Source organism: Propithecus coquereli, unplaced genomic scaffold, assembly GCF_000956105.1.
Source record: "Propithecus coquereli isolate 6110/MARCELLA unplaced genomic scaffold, Pcoq_1.0 Scaffold27, whole genome shotgun sequence".
In the NCBI taxonomy this organism is placed as follows: domain Eukaryota; kingdom Metazoa; phylum Chordata; class Mammalia; order Primates; family Indriidae; genus Propithecus; species Propithecus coquereli.
In genome coordinates this window covers 13343166-13362440 of record NW_012148285.1, presented here as the reverse complement: position 1 = coordinate 13362440, position 19275 = coordinate 13343166, and the positions used below count along the sequence as shown (strand labels likewise).

At 48.6% G+C, this 19275-nt stretch overlaps 1 protein-coding gene across 1 annotated transcript in view; it reads left to right on the top strand.

The window, feature by feature from the left end:
• XYLT1 (xylosyltransferase I) overlaps positions 1-18362 on the top strand; it is a 137498-nt gene extending 119136 nt beyond the window's left edge. The window contains exons 9-11 of the mRNA XM_012647555.1: positions 5747-5942; positions 9946-10279; positions 17155-18362. Of these exons, the coding sequence (XP_012503009.1) occupies positions 5747-5942; positions 9946-10279; positions 17155-17477 (853 nt within the window). The 3' untranslated portion in view covers positions 17478-18362. The remainder of the gene's footprint in view (positions 1-5746; positions 5943-9945; positions 10280-17154) is intronic.
• Positions 18363-19275: the final 913 nt, after the last annotated feature.

Genomic DNA, 19275 nt, shown 5'->3' with positions numbered 1-19275 from the left:
ATGGAAAATGTCAAATACGTACAAAATAGAGAGAACAGCGTAACCTCCTGGTTCCATCGCCCGGCCCTGGCAGTGATAATACCAACGCCGGGCTGATCTCATTTCATCTTCACTTTCTCCACGTTCTGCCTCCTCTCAGATCAGTTTGAAGTACCTCTCAGACATCATGTCATTTCGGCCATAAATATTTTAGCATGTATCTCTGAGAAATCATTCCTTTTTAAAGCATAACCACCCTGTCATTACCACACCTAAAAATAGAACCCCAAGCATCGTTAAAAGGCAGAACGCTTGTTTAAACCGCTCAAGGACCCCTTAGAATCATCTCGCCAACCACTACCTGCCGACACTTTAGGAAAGAGTGTTCTAGAAATAAGAAGAGGGGAAGGTGGGAAAAGAATTCGGCACCATCCCCTCTCCTCCCCTTTCATTGTGTGTGTCTTTCCTCTGTCCCCCAGCAAGATGCCTTGCAGATGTTCGCTTAATTGCAGTAAGAATTTGGTATCCTGTTTTCCCCGCTTGGCACTACACCATTAGCCCCTTTCCCTGTGCCGCTCGCAGCTCCCGCGACGGTGATGATCCTTTGTAATGCCGCCGGTGTTCCGCTGAGTAGGATTTCCAGCGTTTGCTTAATCCACCCTTTGCCGTCACTGTCGTCAGTAATGCGCCATTGTAAATAACGTCCTGATGGATATCGTTTTGCAGAAGGCCTTTTTTCCCTTTGTCTTTTCTGATTATTTCCTGGGGATAGAGTCCCAGAAGAGCACCTCGTCACTCTTCTTCTTCTTCCTTCTTCTCCTCCCACCGTCTGCGTGTGACAACACACCAACATTTTTTTTGAGCATCAGTCTGACTTCACTGAGCCTTCCCCTCGTGTGTCTCTTTGCCCCGCTCTTTCCTCTTCGCAGCAAGGGAACAAGGAGAAGAAAGGAATTATTTTGTGCAGAAAACTCTGGAAACACAGGCAGGTTTCCCGTCCGGTGCCTTATTCGTAGCCGGCCGGGCTTTTCTGCAGGGCGAGGACGATGTTTCCTGACGCCCTCACAGCCCCCGGCTCCTCTCGCCTCGCGGGTTCTGGTTTCGTGCAAAGGGAGGCCAACGGGAGGCACGAACGCGGGGCCCGCGGTTCAGCCTCAGCTCCACTTCCTCGCTGTTGGCCTCGGGCAAGTCGCTCTCCTCTCTGCGCCTCGGTTTCCTCACCTGTCAGATGAGAGGAAGAAGAATCTTTCTTTCACGAGGTGTCGTGAAATGTGGAGGAGGTCGTCCTCAAAAACCACCTTACGAGTGCCGTGGTGGTACCATCCCTGTTTTGACAGGGTTTTACATACCGAGTGCTCGATCAGCGTTGAGGTCATTGCCAGCATCTCAGTTGCCGTTAGTGCTAAGCTGCTAAAAAGCGGTCAGCGGTGAACCTGCTGTGTGAGATGGTGACGGGTGACATGAGCCACTCGTTCTCACTGTGCCTTTCTTCACTCCCCGCCCCTGTCACCGCATAGCGGACCTGTTCCCAGTCATTAAAGGCCATCCGAGGGCCACCTCCTTTGTGACACTTTGCGAGAACTTCCCTGATAGCCCCACGCCCACGCTCTCCCAAGCCGAACATAGCGCAGGGGCTTCACGTCCAACACGCCTGTGCACACGGCTGCGGTGCCTTGGATCAGGGTCACTGGCGAGCGTCTTGCCCCTCCGCTAGTCTGGGGGGCAGAATCTACTCCTCGCAACCACGGTACGTGTCCCCTAGATGCAGTGCAGTGCCTAATGCTCGAAGGGCAAATGTCGTTCGAGAATCATTTTAATCACAGCCTTCCTAGCATGTATAAGGCAAATGATCTTATAGGAAATCCCAGGAGAAACTCCCGATTCATTTAGGGTTGTTGAAATGTTCTCCTAGTGCTTATTTTGGGATGAAGTGAGCCATCCAGTTGCCTCAAGCCTGGAATCCTCTGGCTTCTACCTCATTTTTTGTTGTAATGGAAGCATCGTGCCTTGCTGTGGGCAAAGCTGATGTATTTATGAGTAGAAGCTTGCAAATAAATCAGGACAAAGGACTCTTACCCCAAAAGGCAAGAGAATGAATTCCTACCCCCTGGAGCATCTGGGGAAACAGCGTGTGAAAACTTGGAATCTTTTTTTGTCTAGGTATTTTATGCAAATTGTGCCTTTCCAGTCTATAGGATAACTTTTCATAAAAGTAATGTTTATTGATTTCTTTTTCTCATTAGAAAGTTATACATGTGCATTGCAGCAATTTTTGAAATGGCAGATTAACAGAACGAGGAAATGAAATTTGCTTATAATTCACCATCCAGAGACAAGAATGTCAGTACTTCGTTACAGGCCCCCAAATTCAAATGCCCTCTAGGACCAGGCAAGTGACAAGAGTCAGCCAGGTGGTCCCTGCAGGGCGGGCTGACCAGGGCCACCTAGAGGTCTGTGGTGCTGAACTCTGGCACATTCTGGAGCACAACTTGGAGTTGCGGACCAAATCTCCCGATGTTTTCAGCGCTCACCTTATTTAAATACGAAAGAAAAACACCTTTGGGCCAAACGAGTGCATCTGTGGCATCCTTTAGATTATTATATTGCTTCTTGATTATTTCTCTTTTCTTAGGGCAGTAACGGTTTTCACTACTTCAATACCAAATACCGTTAAGATGAGGCATTAGAGGACTTTGTGTTCAGTTCTAGGTTACTTGTGTCTGAGATGTAGCTTCGAAGCGCGGGGTTCAAGAGAAAGACCTTCTAGAATTTTCACTCATTCAATAAGTGTTAATTGAACATCTACTGTATGCGTGTCAGGCTCTGTGTTAGGCACCGGGCATTCAGCCGTGACCCAGGCGGACCAGGCTTCTGAGCTCAGTGCCCTCCCATTCCCATGTGAAAGCAGACAGCACCCAAGCACAAGTAAACCAGAACAAAAGATCAGTAAGGGTATATGTCTTACCCAAAATGAAGATGCAGTCATGTAACAGTGACGGGACAGTAACTTAAGATTTGGCAGTCAAGGAAGATCTGTCTGAAGTGGTGACACTTAAGCAAAATGGTAAGACAGAGCTAGACATGCAGTCATCAGAGGAGAAGAGCATTCCCAGCAGAGAGAATATCCTGTGCAAAGGCCCTGAGGCAGAAATAGGCTTAGCATGCTCAAGAATCCAAAATAAGGTCACTCGTGGCTAGAAAGTGGGGGATTTGGGCAGATGAAAACACAGTGAGGCTAGAAGAAAGAGGCAGGGCTTTGTAGACCAAGTAAGGAGTTTGGGTTTTAGTGCAAACGTTAAGCAAACCACTATGGCATCTAAGCAGGGGATGATGAATGTGGCTACTATGGGAATAGGTTAGAGCGGACAAAATAAGAGGGGGGTCAATTATGGAGGCTCCTGCAAAGGTCCAGGTGAGGAATGATGGGGGCTTGGAGCAGGATTCCGACCGTGCATAAGGAGAACAGAGGATGGATTCAGATGGAGACAACAGGATGTCTTGACAGGAGGTGAGGGGAGGCAAGCGATTGGAGATTAACTCCTAGATTTCTAGAGTGCTCGATTATTATTCATTTTCTTGACCCTCTCAGCATTCAGTACAGTCGACCGCTCCCTTCTGGAAACACTTTCTTCTTTGACTCCCATGACAAGCTGTCCTGTCCCACCCACTTTACAGAACACACCTTGACAGTGCCTTGTTTGTGTATTGCCACCGTAATGCTGCGTAACAACAATCCCTAAATCGATGTTTTGAAACAATAAGCATTGATGTAGTGCTCAAGTTGCAGGTCAGCTGGGCAGTTTTCCTGGGCTGGGCTGGCCTCACTCCGGCATCTGCAACCAGCTGCAGGTCAGGAGGGTGGCTGTGTTGCTCTTGGCTGGGAATAGTTGGCTGATCTAGGATGGCTTCGGCTGGGGCGACCAGGGTGACTCTGCACTGTTCCAAAAGCCTCACCCTCCAGCGAGCTAGTCCAGGCGTGCTCTCATGGTGATCACAAATGAGCAGGGGAACAAATGGAAAAACATGCAAGGCTTCTGAGGCCATGGCTCAGAACTGGCATGACACCCCTTCCACCACTTTCTGTTGGCCAAAGAAGATTCCAGAGGCAGGGAAATAGATTCTGCCTCATTGGCACAAGGAAACCTGCAAAGTCACATGGAAGAAAGCCTGGCTACAGGAGACAGGGAGACTTGGGGACATTAATGCAGGCAACCACAGGCTTTCCTATGCTATATCTTTGCTGTCCACAGCAGCCACTAGCCACAAGTGGCTATTTAACTCTAAATTAACTAAAACAAAATAAAATTTAAAATCCAGTTCTGCCACAGTGGCCACATTGCAAGTATCCAGTAGTCACGCGTGGCTGTGGCTACTCTGTTGGACAGCACAACAGTTCCCTCGTCACAGAACATTCTGCGGTGCAGCCCTGCTTAGATTTTGTGCAATGGTAACACAGCATCGCAGTCCAGGGCTTTCTGCTCCCCAAGTCCAGATTCGAAGCAGGTTTGCATGAGCCACAAACGCCGAGCAAACAATCTGAAGATAGTGCAGGCATTTTTCCCAGAGTCCCCGGAGGCATCCCGGTAACAAGGCAGTGATTTCAGGAGATGTGTAAACACAGGAATGCGGCTTCCCTAACCATTGTAATTGGACATAAAGACTTAAAAGTCCACATCGAGACCAGAGGGGAGGCTGCGTTTAGCTGAGCAGGGACAGTGGTCTGTGGAGTGCTATTACTAGGGACCCACAAGCACCCTCTTTGCGCTGTGCTACGTGTACATTGCAGAAGCGGCAGCTCTTTACTTTACAAGGAGGAAGGACATCGAGCCAGGCCCCTTCGAAGTCCTCCTTTGCTCTCTGTTCCCCGATGTTCTCTGGGCATCTCTGCTTAGCTTCCCTGCCCCTCTCAGCCAGCAAACCCCTGTGCACCAAGGGCATACATTCTAAACAACAAGCTACCTGCGCATGCGCACATGTATTCATGTCAGATTGGCGATCAGTTTTAAAGATGATACCTCCTGTTGGTGAAAAGGACCGTGAGAGCGTGAATCAGTACTTCTGATGAAGTTAGGCGGCAGCCATAAAGAGAGCCCATTGAAGATTCCAACAGAAAGAGAGAGAGGAATGAAAAAGAATTATCTTTAATTTTTGCTCAAGGATGTTAATGCAGCATTGTTTAGAACAGCAAAAAAATTAGAGTCCTCACTCTGCGAAATATGGCACTACATACAGTGAAACACTGTGCTTCCACACACACGAAATCACGTCCTCAGAGACTTTTCCAAGACTTGTGATAACGCTCAGGAAATACCATGGAGCTATAATGGAATATAGCCAGTCTACATGTTTTGATCCCAACTGTGCAATATTTATGCAAATATATGCATAGAAAATAAGGCTGAAGGGAAATCCATCAATATGACAGTGTTCACACTCCATTGTCACTCCCCGGGACCAAGCACCAGAGGACTCAATCAATATCTGTGAATTGACATTATTTATGGGAAGAGGCATAAAAAGCAGTCATTTTATTTTCTTTGTTGTATGGTCAGCATGTTTTTCATTTATAATCAGCAAAAAAAAAATCATTCATAGTCACTGAGATCATAGATACATAGGGAGCAGCTTTCAGACGGATGTAAAGGAATATGATAGGAATTGTATGAAATGGGGACTGTTCTAGGAGCAGGACTAGCTCGGTGGATGGGGAGCCCTGTCGTGATGCTGAGCACCTGCAGCCCTAACCCATGAGCTCCTGTGTTTTCAGGTACTACCCAATGGGCCACCCAGCATCTGTGCACCTCTACTTCCTTGCCGACCGCTTCCAGGGCTTTCTGATCAAGCACCATGCTACCAATCTGGCTGTGAGCAAGCTAGAGACCCTGGAGACATGGGTGATGCCGAAAAAAGTCTTCAAGATTGCAAGCCCACCCAGCGACTTTGGGAGGCTTCAATTTTCTGAGGTAAGAGGCCAGATGTTGTCACGGTTCATCATCTTTTGAAGTCCCCTTGCTGGGTTCTGCTCCACAATCTGACACTTGTAGTTGGAGATGGAGGAGAAGAGGGCTTGGAGAGCCCTAAAGATGTGTTCTGCAGCCCCAAACACACACCAGCATCTTAAACAGGGAAGGAGTAGAGGTACAGTGGAGTTGTCAAAGGACCAAACCAACCTAGAACCTTGACCTATTTTTTGGAGTAGAATTTCTGCTTCTCTTAATTTTTCGTCCTAGTCAGTGACCCCTCCTAAACTTATGTTAATAATATACCAGTAACAAACCAGTTTCCTAATGAAGTAGTGGCATTAGTCCCGTTTTACAGATGGGAGAACTGAGGCTTATAGAAATCCATTGATTTTCTGGATCATAGCTAGGAACTGGAAGAGCTCAAAATTGAACCCAGGTTTCTCTGGCCACAAATCTCATGTGTAATTGTGTTTTGTCTCCCAGTTTATAACACGGGAATTACCTTAAAGTAAGCACCAGATCAATCAATCATTGAATATATGAATGGATAAGTGGATGGATGGATGGACAGATGGATGGATGGATGGATGGAAGGATGAATGGACTGATGGATGGATGGGTGGATGGATGAGTGGATGGATGAAGGATAGATGGGTGGATGAGTGGATGAAGGATAGATGGATGAATGAGTAGATGGATGGATGGAAGGATGGATGGACTGATGGATGGATCGGTGGATAGATGAGTGGATGGATGGATAGAAGGATGGATGGATGAGTGGATGGATGGATGGATGGATGGAAGGATGGATGGTTGGAAGGACAGATGGCTCAATGGATGGAGATATGGACTGATGCATGGATGCATGGATCCATAGAAGGTGGTTTCTCCCTCCTCAATACAGCATTAGCTTTTAGTTATTTTTCTGACTAGGGAGATGGATTTACCCAGCACCACTTTGTAGCATCAGCCCTGCCTCCAGATCCCTAAGGCCCTACATGATCTGGCCTCCGTCTGCTTCTCCAGCCTAATCCGGTACCGCTCTCCACCACACTCACACTTCTTGCATCTTTGTCAAACATGCCACACCTCTTCCTGCGTCAAGCTTGGCACGTGCTGACCCCCCTGCCTAGAATGCTTTCCCCAGGTTGTCACATAGCTGGCTTGTTTTTTGTGATTCTGATCTAAATCCAAGTGGTGCCCCTTCAGGGAAGCCTTTTCTGGCTGCCCAATTGTGCCACAATAGCTACATTCTCCACCTAACCCTTCCCTATTTTGTTACCTTCTCTTAGCATTTACTGTCTAAAACTATCTTGTTGATTTATCCAATCACTACTAAATTGTCCACAGGAGAGCTGGAACTGTATCTCCTCACCCACTGCTATATCCCCAGCACGTAGAAGAGCACGTAGTGTTTGTAGATGGTGAATGAGATTTCAGAATGAATGAATGAATGCGCTTGGGTGGTGATGCTGCTAGGAAGGGGAAGCATGATCAGTCTTGGCCAGTGTGGCCCACACAAAACTCCAGCACCTGATTTCTGCCTTCCCCACATCAGTACGTAGCTAAGGGGGTGATTCATCTCAATGAGTCTGGTTGCTGGATTCAGGGTGAAGGATCCAACTTTAGAATATGGAGGATCTGGAGGGGCCGGGAGTATGGAGGGTCCTTGCTGGTCCTTATCCAGCCACCTGTGGCCTGCCTAGCTGATCCGTGCCCCAGGAATGGGTCCCCATGTCAAAGAGACACCAGCGAGAGTTAAGCTCTCATTTTCAATTAAGGCTCCTAGTGGATTTGCTGGATGTGAGCTGCCCAGGGAGCCCAGTCCATAAATTACTGGCACCAGGGGACAATTAGACACTGCCCCAGTTGGAGTCTGTGCTGGGGGCCCGAGCATTCAATTGACGACATTAATGTTCCATTAAAGAGATGAATGCCTGGTGTCTGGGCTCTCCCTGTTTCTCAGCCTGCTGTTGGGCGACTGGGCTCCTCTGGCAGTGACAAATGACGTTGGCCACTCCGTGGCTAGTGATTTGTGAAGGTTCCCACCGTAGGTCTGGTACCCTGGATGTGAGAACCACCAAGATGGCTGGTGGAAATAATGGCACCTAATGCTGAGAGCCCTAATTTTGTATTTTGAATTTTTTCTCGTCTTAATTATTTTTAATGGCACAGCTGTAAAATTGAGCAAAAAGGAAGGGAAGAGCTACAGGGCCACTTTGTGGGCTGTTGAGAACCTCCCTGGTGTCAGTACCACCCTCAGGGCCTTGCGTGGCGCCCGGCGCACAGCAGGTAGCCAGTCCTGCTGAGCAGCTCAGATAGATTCCTCCAGTCCACGGGGGAATTGGCTTGGAGAAAGGATGCCCATTTTTTCCGCAGGCGGTCACCAAGTGCCTACAATGTGCTAGGTGCAGGAGGGACAGCAGTGAACCAGACAGACCGGGCCCCTGTTGTCATGGAATTGTAGTCTAGTGGGGCAGCCAGCCAGTGAGTGAGCAAATAAATGAACAAAAACGGTTGAGCTAATAACACATATTATAGAGAAAATAGAACTTCATCCCTGTGATTGCTCACTCAGGATGTAGATGGGGGCTGCCTTTGATAGGATGATTCATTCAGGAAGGCTTTCCTAAGGAGATAACTTTAGAGCTGAAACCTGTACAAGAGCTAGCCATGGGGAGTTCTGGAACATTCCAAACAGAAGACTATGCGTCCAGAGCACATGAATGAGAGGGAGAATGGTAGGAGAGAGGTCTTAGAAGGGGCAGGGGGCTTGCCCGCCCTGGAAAGATGTTCAGATCGCATTTAAGTGCAGTGGGAAGCCTTCGGTGGGTTGGAAGCTGGGGAGCAGCATGTTAAGCTTGAACTTCAACATGTATTTAAACCTGGATAATTGATCATTTTGCAGTGGATGATTGTGGACTTCCACAATGAGGCCCTGTGAGAAGAGCTGGGAGGTCACAGCGGATGTGACAGCACCAGGCTCTGTCCCCGACTGCCCGCCTCCTTCATGCTTGGGGGTGGACTGTGTCCTCACGGTCTTCCGTTTAGAAACAAGATCCAGGTTCTTTTTATCAGCTGCTCCGCAGCTTTCCTGTCCAGGTTATCCTGGTTTTAGAACTCAGATTTCAGGGAACTGTTTATCCCCATTGCTATGGAGGATGCAAGGACAATGTTATGGAAGGTCCCCGCATGCCCTAGGTATGATCCTGAAGTAGTTTTGTGACCGTTCATCCATTTTGTTAGTATCTGTTGGAAACTGGTGTGAGGAGGGTCTGGAGCAGGACATTTTACAAGATCTTCCTGACTACTGGGTGGAGAATAAATCGCAGGCAGCAAAAGTGGAAGGAAGAAAGCCAAGAGCAGATTCCCGCAGGTCACAGCCGTGCACACACCCAGCTGGCGGTGGGAAGGATGGATCACACAGCATCTCCCATCCCTAGGGGTCCAGCTCAGAATGATTCTAGGAAACCAAAGCTGTCTCCTCCTAGGAAAGCCATCTGAACTCCTGCAAATGATAGGCCGTGCCAAAGGTCTCTCCTTTTTCCTAGCAGATGACAGGGCAGCTCCAAAACCCAAACTCTGTTCCTGTTCAGAACATGTGCACTAAACAGAGGTGTGTGATTTGGAAAACCAAGGACCAAAATGGAAACCAGCTGTATCTATTGAGTGGCAGGGTGGGTATTCCCTTGGAATAGGTGCAAGCAGGCACTCATTCATCCATTCTGCGCGTTTGTCTTGTCAAAGCACACACCGTGTCCAGGCACAGGAGGCCCAGTGGCTTAGTGAAAGGACACGGGCCTTGTGATCCCCAAGACGAGGTCCAAATCCCAGACCACCTGCTTACTAGCTGTGTGACCTCCAACAGGAGACTTAATCGGAGCTTCAGTTTCCTCATCTGTAAAATGGGCATATGAAGCCTAACCAGCAGGCTCCTGGGCCTTTCTGAGACCGAGCACCCTAGCTCAGGCCCGGTGGTTTCAGACTCACTCTCCTGTTTCAGGTCGGCACTGACTGGGATGCCAAAGAGCGGCTGTTTCGCAACTTTGGGGGTCTCCTGGGGCCCATGGACGAGCCGGTGGGTATGCAGAAATGGGGGAAGGGGCCCAACGTGACCGTGACCGTCATTTGGGTGGACCCCGTCAACGTCATCGCAGCCACCTACGACATCCTGATTGAGTCCACTGCCGAATTCACCCACTACAAGCCCCCTTTGAACTTGCCCCTGAGGCCTGGGGTCTGGACAGTGAAAATTCTCCACCACTGGGTGCCAGTTGCAGAGACCAAATTCCTTGTCGCACCTCTGACCTTCTCCAACAGGCAGCCCATCAAGCCAGGTGAGTACTCCCAATGTCTCTGCGGGGGAGACATTCCATCCCCAGGGCCTGCAAGGGGTGTTGGCCTGGGCAGATGCTGCTGCTCAGATGTGGGGCGTGTGGCTGCCTTACAGGACAGCGTTCTTTGCTCTCGGTATTTTTTTTTCCTGCTCATTTGCCCTAGAGAACCATCTAATTTCCTACCTGCACACTGAGGTGATGTCATCTGTCTATGTATTAGATACTTATGTATTGACTCCCATTGGACTTGCAGAAGGCCGCAATCATATGTAGGACAAGATGGGAAATAAACCCAGGCAGATAGTGCATTTCAGCAAATCTTGTTTACTATTTAAAAAATAACTAAAATAGGAAATTCCATTCATCAAAATTATGATGCCCTAGGTAGAAAGATGGACCACATACCAGTGGGAGATATTCGCTACATATTTAAAAAAAATAATACTCATATTCAGAACATATAAAGAAATCCCATGAATCAGAGGTTGGCAAGCGACGGGCCGCAGGGCAAATCCGCACACTGTCTGTTTTTGTAAGTACAGTTTTATTGGAGCACAGTCACACTCATCACACGTTGCCTGTTTCTGCTTTGGGAATAAAATGGCAGAGTTGAACGGTTGTGACAGTGATAGCACGGCCCACAAAGCCAAAAATATTTACTGTCTAGTCCTTTACAAAAAAGATTACCGATCCCTGCTATAAAAGAGAGGAAGCCAAAAAAGAGAGAGAACATGAATGGCCCACACACATATGAAAAGATGCTCAGTCCCATTAATAATGACAGAAATGCAAACTCAAAGTGCAAAGACATTGTACTCCACACCCACCATATTGGCCAATGCGTAACGGTTGGATAATGTCATATATTGGTAAGGTTGGAAAATAATGGACAGTCATCTAATGCCGGCGGAAGGGTGAATTGACAAGATGCGTTTGGAAAATGGTTTAGCATCTCTGTAAAGCTGAACTTCCACGCACCCTACTGCACAGAAATTCCACCCCTAGGTAGAGGCCCTAGAGACATGTGCAGAAATATTCATACAAGAATTCTTCACAATAGCACAAAAGCAAAAGCAGTCCGACATCGGAAAGGACAATTTGCGGTCTGTTCACACAGTGGAGCGCTACACAGCAGTGAACGTCAGTAAAGCGCAGACACACGTGTTGGCTCGGGTGAGTCAAACGTAATGTTGCGGGGAAAATATTACAGAATAAATCATAATTATGATGCGTTTATTTAAAGCTCAAGAACATGCAAAGCCAACTATATATTATTTCGGGATTCATGTGTCCATAGAAAGCTCTGAGGAAATGAAGGGAATTATTAACATGAAATTCAAGACAGTGGTTTCCACTGCGTATGGAGAGCAGGGAGATGTCTGGCTCCTAACATACCTGACTTTTTTGTTTTTCCACATTCGTAGAGTTGACTTTTATGCTTCTTTTTCCCCCTTTCCCCTTTCTTTTACCAAGGGGAATGTCTTTCTCCATCCTCGAGTCCTACCTCCGTGCGTAACCGCTGCGAGCAGTTTGGCATGCGTGCTTCCAGGGGGTTTTCAGGTTGAGTAGTTGTGGCAGAGACTAAATGGCCCACAAAGCCAAAAATAGGTACTATCTATTAGCACATCTTAGCATAACGCATATCATAGAACAGAAAAACTTTGCTGAGTTTTAAAAAATGGAATGATACATTTTGCAGTGAAACTTGCTTTTTTCACCTTCTGAGTCAGTATATGCAAAGCTACCAGCTGCAACCAACATAGTCCACTGGCTTAAGGAACCACAGTCTATCTGCTCCCCTTTGGTGTATCCGCTGTTGATGGTGATGATGATGCTGTTACAGACAATGCTGCAAAAAGATTTTTTTTTAATTATTTAAGACCTTTATTAACAGGTGCTTGCAGTTTGTTGACTTTTTTGAAAAAATCAAGTTGTAAACTTTTATTACAAATTAAAAGTGAAGTTCTTAAAAAATCTCAACTTGACCAGATATGAAACAATTTAAAAGCCTTTAAAGGCGTATTGAGAAAAACCAGGCGTTTTTAGAAAACATGTTTGTTATTACCAAAAAAGACATCTTTAGGTAAAAATAATAAAAACCCCGTGCTGCATAGATAATGCAGATAGTTCTAGTTATCTGGTCAACAGGCAAAAAGCAAGCACTTACGGTCTTTGGCTCCAATCTTTCATTCATTTCTTATTGCTGGAATTCATATTCGTTTCTTCTTGTCGGATGACCAAACCGGACGATGGTAGAGATGGGAGGGCCGGCATTTGCTCAGCCTCGCCCTGCCCGGCCCCGGGAGTGACGAATTCTCAGCTGGTGCTTCGGCTGCTTTTGTCTCTTTGCCATCTTGTGGTTTAGCGTTTTCTGGGCGTCTGCATCAGTAATCAAAGTTGCGGCGGTACTGACTGTGGGTCTCATCTCCTTAATTCTCTTTATCCTCTTCATTGCCGTCCTCTCTGGGCCATCTTTGGCGAGCAGGGCCCCTGCGGAATCGTGGTCCATAACCCCGATACATATTCTGTCTTACTGGTGGTCTACCTTGTTCTCCTGCACCCTGGCTGTCAGCACCCTGCATCACTCCTCCCTGCACAAGAGGGTTGGAACACTGTGATCACGCCCACAGGGTCTCCGCGTGTAGTAAGGTGGGAGCCTTCGCCCGCAGTAGGGCCGGCGTTGCTGGCCTGGCCTTCAGGAGCACGCTCCGGTCCCTCATTCTCTTCCCCACGCTCACTGTTCTGATGATTCTGCTGGTGATCACGTGGAGGACCCTGCGACACGGATGGCGTCTATAATGCTTGCGGTCTGCTGCGTATTGACTGCCTTGAACTGGATTCCACCAGGGCCTGTGACATTGCTGCCTCTGCACCCTTTTCTCCTTCAGCAACATCAAACTCCACAGTGTCTCCATCTCCTGCCCTGCGAAGTACCTTCCTGGGGTTGTTCTTTATGGCAGTCTGGTGTACGAACACATCTTCCTTGGTGTCATTCCTGTTGATGAAACCATATCCGTTTCTTACATTGAACCATTTTACTGTCCCCAAAACCTTCGTTGCGATGACCTTCATGCCCCTCGCCCCCCTCCCAGGCAGGCGCCACCGATGTGAGGCTGCCTGGGCCACCGCTCCCTGCGCCGCTGCCCGTGGTGCGGGGCTTGGAGTCCACAGCGCTGAGGGCGGGGGCGGCTGCTGCAGCCGTGGCTCCTCCCGACGTGTGATGGTAACTAGGCGCGCGACGGTGGGGCTTCCAGGGCTCTCCGGGGTCCGCTCTCCGCTCCCGCTACCGATCGAACTCCAAAAAGATTCTTAAACATAAAATTATACATATTCCTGCAGGTACATCCATCAGACTCCTAGAAATGGGGTTTCAGGGTCTCTCAGTATTTGGAATTGTTTGACTCCATCTAACAGATCACAAACCCGAAATCCAGAAACACATTCCAGCCCTTGTTAGCTGAAAAGAGGAGTTCTTGCTTGGGTTCCATTTAGCCAATGCTACAAGGGGAGGGAGACACAGACGTGGGGAAGGATCCCTGAAGTCCTAGGAAAGGGGTCTTGAAGTGGACTCAGCTTCTGCTCTTTCTCTGTGTTGAGCAAGCAGGAAGATGGGAACCTGGTGTTTTCCTGAGATGGCAGCCTGCTGCTCCACGCCCCTGTGAGCCGGGCAAAAGACAGCCCCTCCAGGGCTAGCCGGGCCAGAGCCCACCCACTAGGGCCCCTAAGGCCCCCTTGATTAGGTGCACATCTTGGTGTCACTAAGGATTTCCAAAGCCAGACAGGGAGTAGAGGGATGTAAATGGCTGATGTTGGTCGCTTCAGGTGCACCTGCAGGACAGAACAAAGGAACAGTCCTGAGTCCAACCCCGCCCCGGCAAAATAGCCCAGGGCCATGCGTTGAGTCCTGATTTTTCCAATGTTCTCTTCTAGAGTTTCTGAGGAACGCACGATTCTTTCCACCCATGCCCAGGGTGACCCCAGGGTCATTTTACCCCACGGGGAGTGGCCCTCCTGTCGTCAGTAATTGTATTTGTTAATGATGTTCCAATGACAGGGAACACAGAGGTGGGAGCAATGCAATTTGTAAAATGATTCATCAAGAGTAATTTGCTATTGATGTGTCCCTGGAAATCTGATGAGGTGGAATTGAGGAAAATTTAATTATAGAGATGAGCGTCGTGAGCTGATATTGTAATAGCATCTCCCACATTAACTTCATTTCTCATAAGGGTTTTTTGCATCAACCACAATATTTGGTTCCCACTGTTTGAATGTTTGTTAGCTGCTCCTTTCACTTTGAATGTCCTGCCTTTTGTCTGGGTATCCCTTCAGCCCCCCAGCTTCTCACTTTGCAGAATGGAGGCATTGGGACCTGCAGCAAAGACAGCAGGCTCTGGTCTTTTGGCAGATGGGGCTGGAGCTGCCCACCCTGACTGCCGGCACTAGAGAGGGGTGGGCTAGCACCAATTTCTAAGTGTGGTGTCTTGTAACTATCATGAAAGAGAGCAGCTTTGTTAAATCCCAGCAAGACAGAATCTATGTTCAATGCATATGTTCTTTCTCCCACTTGTCACTTTCCAAACCATAAAGCCCCTCCACTTCCTGGGACATTGGTCATTGAAGGAATGATGTTCTTGTGTGTTAGTCAAGGCACATTTTGAATTCAGCTAGTATTCTCATTGCTTTTAGAGGGACAGGTATACGATTTTTCTTGCTCCTCCTTCCCCACTCAGGACCACACATACTAGAAGAAATTAACCTGGTAATTATCCCAGTTCTCCTGGTTGCCATTGATGGTGGCAGCTGCTGTCAGGAAGCTTTGTCTTCTGAACACTGCATTACCTTGCGGGGAGGGTTCTTCTAATCCCAGCCATCTTGGCCATAGCAAACCCAACTTGGTAAAACACAATGCACCAGGCTCACTGTCCAGTCTTCTTAAAAAATATATGCTTGTATTTAGCAATAAAATAAGCAATGAATGGGGACTCCTTAAAAAATAGAAGGGTCTAGCTTCTTTCCTTCACTTCAAACTCCTATACTTTCTGCTTCCACATTTTGAAGCCCTGGGAAGTCCTAAGAGTCCCTCTTGTGTGCCTGTTACTTTACAGTTTTCTAGGACGTGGGCTTCCGTTTGAGCCTCTTGCCAGCCCTGTGGGACCAACTGGTGCCAGAAGGGGTACCCCCATCTTACAGATGGGGAAACGAAATCTTTAAAAGACTGGCTCCCAGATGGAGAAACAGGAACAGTGCTTTAACTTCCCACTGGTGGACGCATCTCCAGGAGAGCACTGGCTCCAACCCCAGATCTGTCTTTAACTATAGCTGTTTCCTCATCTGTAAAATGGGTATGATAAAACCAGCCCTATAGTTGTGTATGTGTATGAAGATTATAGACTAATACCAGCAGTAATAATTCCAGCTAAACATTTTCAAGCACTTAATATATCCGAGGTGCCGTTTTTAAGCACTTTATATGAATCAACATATTTCATCCTCACAAACAAAGCTATGAGCATGGTATTAGTACTTTATTCATCTTACTGGTGAGGAAACTAAGGCATAGGGTGTTGAAGTCAGAGGTCACACACCCGGCATGTGGGACGTGGGGATTCAAACCCAGACAGCATGACTGCAGTGCCTGGGCTCTTGCATGAAGCGTGTCTCAGAAGCTGGCACGTCATGGGTGCTCAGCAAGGCAGAAGTGTTACGAAAGCTGGTTTGACCGCCCACCCCACCCTGGTCCAAGCTTTGTGCTTTACGGGACGATTTTCCTGTGGTCAATTCATGCATCATGTGTTGAACTAGGCTGCCAGGAAGCAGAAATCCATGACTTACCGTGGTGGACGCTCAGCAGCTGAGAGCTGACTCCTCGCCAGGCTTTCAGGTCAGCAGACCTGGGTTCAAACCCTGGCTCTGACACTCATTACCTGTGTGATTTGGGGAAGGTGCTTAATTAGGCTTTGCACTTGCTAGTCCCTCTGCCTGGAATTCTCTTTCCCCAGATATGTTTGCTAATTAGCACTCAGATGTCACCTCCCCAGAGAGGTCTCCCCTGCCCACCCCAGGTAACATAAACCGTGTCACTCTCTAACCCAGGAGTTGGAAAACTTTTTCTGAAAAGGGATAGAAAGTAAATATTCTTAGCTTTTCAGGCAAAATACATCCTCTATCTCAAATACTTAACCTATGCTATGGTGGCACAAAAGCAGCCATAGACAATATGCAAACAAATGAGCATAACTATGTTCCAATAAAACTTTTTATTTATAAAAATAGGTGGTGGGTTAGATTTGTTCCAAAGGCTGTAGTTTGCAAACCTCTGCTCTAACGTAATACCTTGTTTATTTCCTTCATGACACTTATCCTGCCTGAAGTGACCTTATTTAGCTACTCGTGTATTTCTTTGTTGTTGTCAATCTCTCTCCACTGGCTTGTAAGCTCTTTCCCTATCTGGTTCACTCCACCACCTAGAATAGAGCCTGGTACCTAATAGGCACTTTATATATTTATGGAATAAATGCCTTGCAGATCATAGATGTTTAGTAAATATGTGTTGAATGAATGGCTTGCACAAAGTAGGTACTTAAAAAATACATATTGAATGAATGAATGATTGTCTGGACTACTGAAGACGCTCCATAAATACGTGTCGAATGAATAGAGGAACGCATCATGCTCTGAACAAAACGGGCTCTGTCCTTGCAGGCTCACTTTCCTCATCTGTAAAATGGGACTGCTAAAAGAACTTCCTCATGACATTGTCACGTGAATTAAAGGAGGTGATGCCCAGTGCCTGGTGCGGCACTGAGCATACGGTAAGTAGGTGTCCAGGTGGTGGCTCTTCTAATCCCGAAATTGTTCCCTTTGGCTTCCAGAAGAGGCACTGAAGCTGCACAACGGGCCCCCCCGCAGCGCGTACCTGGAGCAGAGCTTCCAGAGCCTCAACCCCGTCCTCAGCCTGCCGATCAGCCCCGCCCAGGTGGAGCAGGCTCGGAGAAACGCGGCCTCCACGGGCGCAGCGCTGGAGGGCTGGCTGGACTCGCTGGTGGGCGGAATGTGGACCGCCATGGACATCTGTGCCACGGGCCCCACCGCCTGCCCAGTCATGCAGACCTGCAGCCAGACGGCCTGGAGCTCCTTCAGCCCTGACCCCAAGTCAGAGCTGGGGGCTGTCAAACCCGATGGCCGGCTCAGGTAGCACTGGGCACGAGTGGCTCACAGCGGGGATCTCAACAGGAGAGTAGCCAGAGGGGCTGTGGGGCCTGGACCCTAGCCTCCCACCCCAGGGGGGTGCCTCTTGTGCAAGGGGGGGGGCTCATGGCCATAGGATGGTGGGGAAAGTAGGTGAGAAGGCCAAAGCAGGGGGTCCAACAACCTGCATTTGGCAAGCTGGGGGTGGGATGGCTCAGTCCCAGCGCCATGGTGGTCTCACCTCTTCTGGTTGATCCTCAAGTCCTACAGGTTCCTCGTCATCCCCTCCAATGACACGACCTCCCCAGACCAGTAATTTTCAAGCTTTTATTTTGAGCAGCAGAACGTTGTTGACTGGAGCGTAGTAGTAGGCAGAAGTTCAAGGTGCGGATGAAATCCAGGCTGCTCTGGTTGAAGCTGAGGAACGTGAAGTGTGAGGTTCCCTCTCGAAGCCCAGCCCACCGGGCGGTCCCTTTGCCGCAGGCATCTCCTAAGGCACCTCTTCAGAACCCAAGGGCTCTGCAAAACCCAGTTAGACCAGCACTGCCCAGACTGACCGTGGGTTTGCTCTCCAGCTCCAGCCTTCAGCTCGTCTTTCTGCTCCTCTTGGCTGGGAGACCCTGCGCCAGCCCTGAAATGACAGGCCCCTGAATATCACGATCACGGCCCTTTCAAAGGAGGTAGCAGGCTTGGGAGGGCCCTGAGCCTCCTAGCAACTCTCCTTAGGTAGAGCTATCCTCCTTAGTAAATAGATGAGCAAAAAAGCCTTTTGATGGTGTGCGGCCAAGGTCCACCCAGAAGTGTGACTGCCAACTGTCCCGGGTCCCAGACCTCCCCTGGCAAGGCTGCCACACAAAGTAGCAGAAACAAGACGATGCTATGAGCATGAGCCTCCAGCCTCCTGGCCGTCCATGGGCTGGAGGCCAAGGGCATGACCTTTCTAGTCTTTGAAAATGAGATCTTGGGGGACCATGGCCACGAAACTCAAAAGACATCACTCGTAGCCAGACTCCCGAGCTAGACAGCACAGCAATACCCGTCACCTGCCAGAGCCCTTCCGTTCTGAGGTCAGGCCCACAAAACCCTCCTGAGTTGCACGCTCAATGCTGTTGGGAGTGACCAAACTGCGGGAACCAGACTTCTCACATCCAGGAGAAAGCATTTCCGATTTGGTTTTTAATTCCATGCCCTTCCTTTATCCATGGTGCCAATAGGCCCATACGGACATGCAACATAAAAGTGGGAAGGTTGTTTAAAAATAGTGTTATTCAAATGCTTGAGTTATTGAAACCTGAAGGGTTTCCTTGCCATGGGCCCCCCCCCGGAGGCCTTCCTTCCTCCCGTGAACGACGGGGTTCCCTTGGAAGAGTCACACCCTGGTGGAGAGCCCGTCCTGCTACTTCTCTCCAGGGTGGGCTCAAAGGTACCTGTCAGTGTGTCGCCCCATCCTCTGCCCAGCAAGGCAGGATGTCCCGTTGGCAATTGAGGACATAGAGAAGGGACATTTTAGATATTTATTATTTATATGTTTTAGTCAATGACTAATTAGTAGGTGCTGTTTTTGCAGCTTGTCAATTATGTTATCTTACTAACTGGAGCTGCCTTTATTCACAAAAGGCCCCCAGCCCTTGCCACCCACTCCTCTCCCACCCTCTGGTGTCTCTCTCTGTCTGCCCTCCATCCTCCTTGTCCTCAGAGTACAGCAGGGAACACCCTGGGAGGAAAGCTCTGACCTGCGTCATCTGTTGCTTGGAGGAGTGGGTGCCTGGGGACCTCGAGAACCTCGCTGTGCCTCGCAGAGGGTA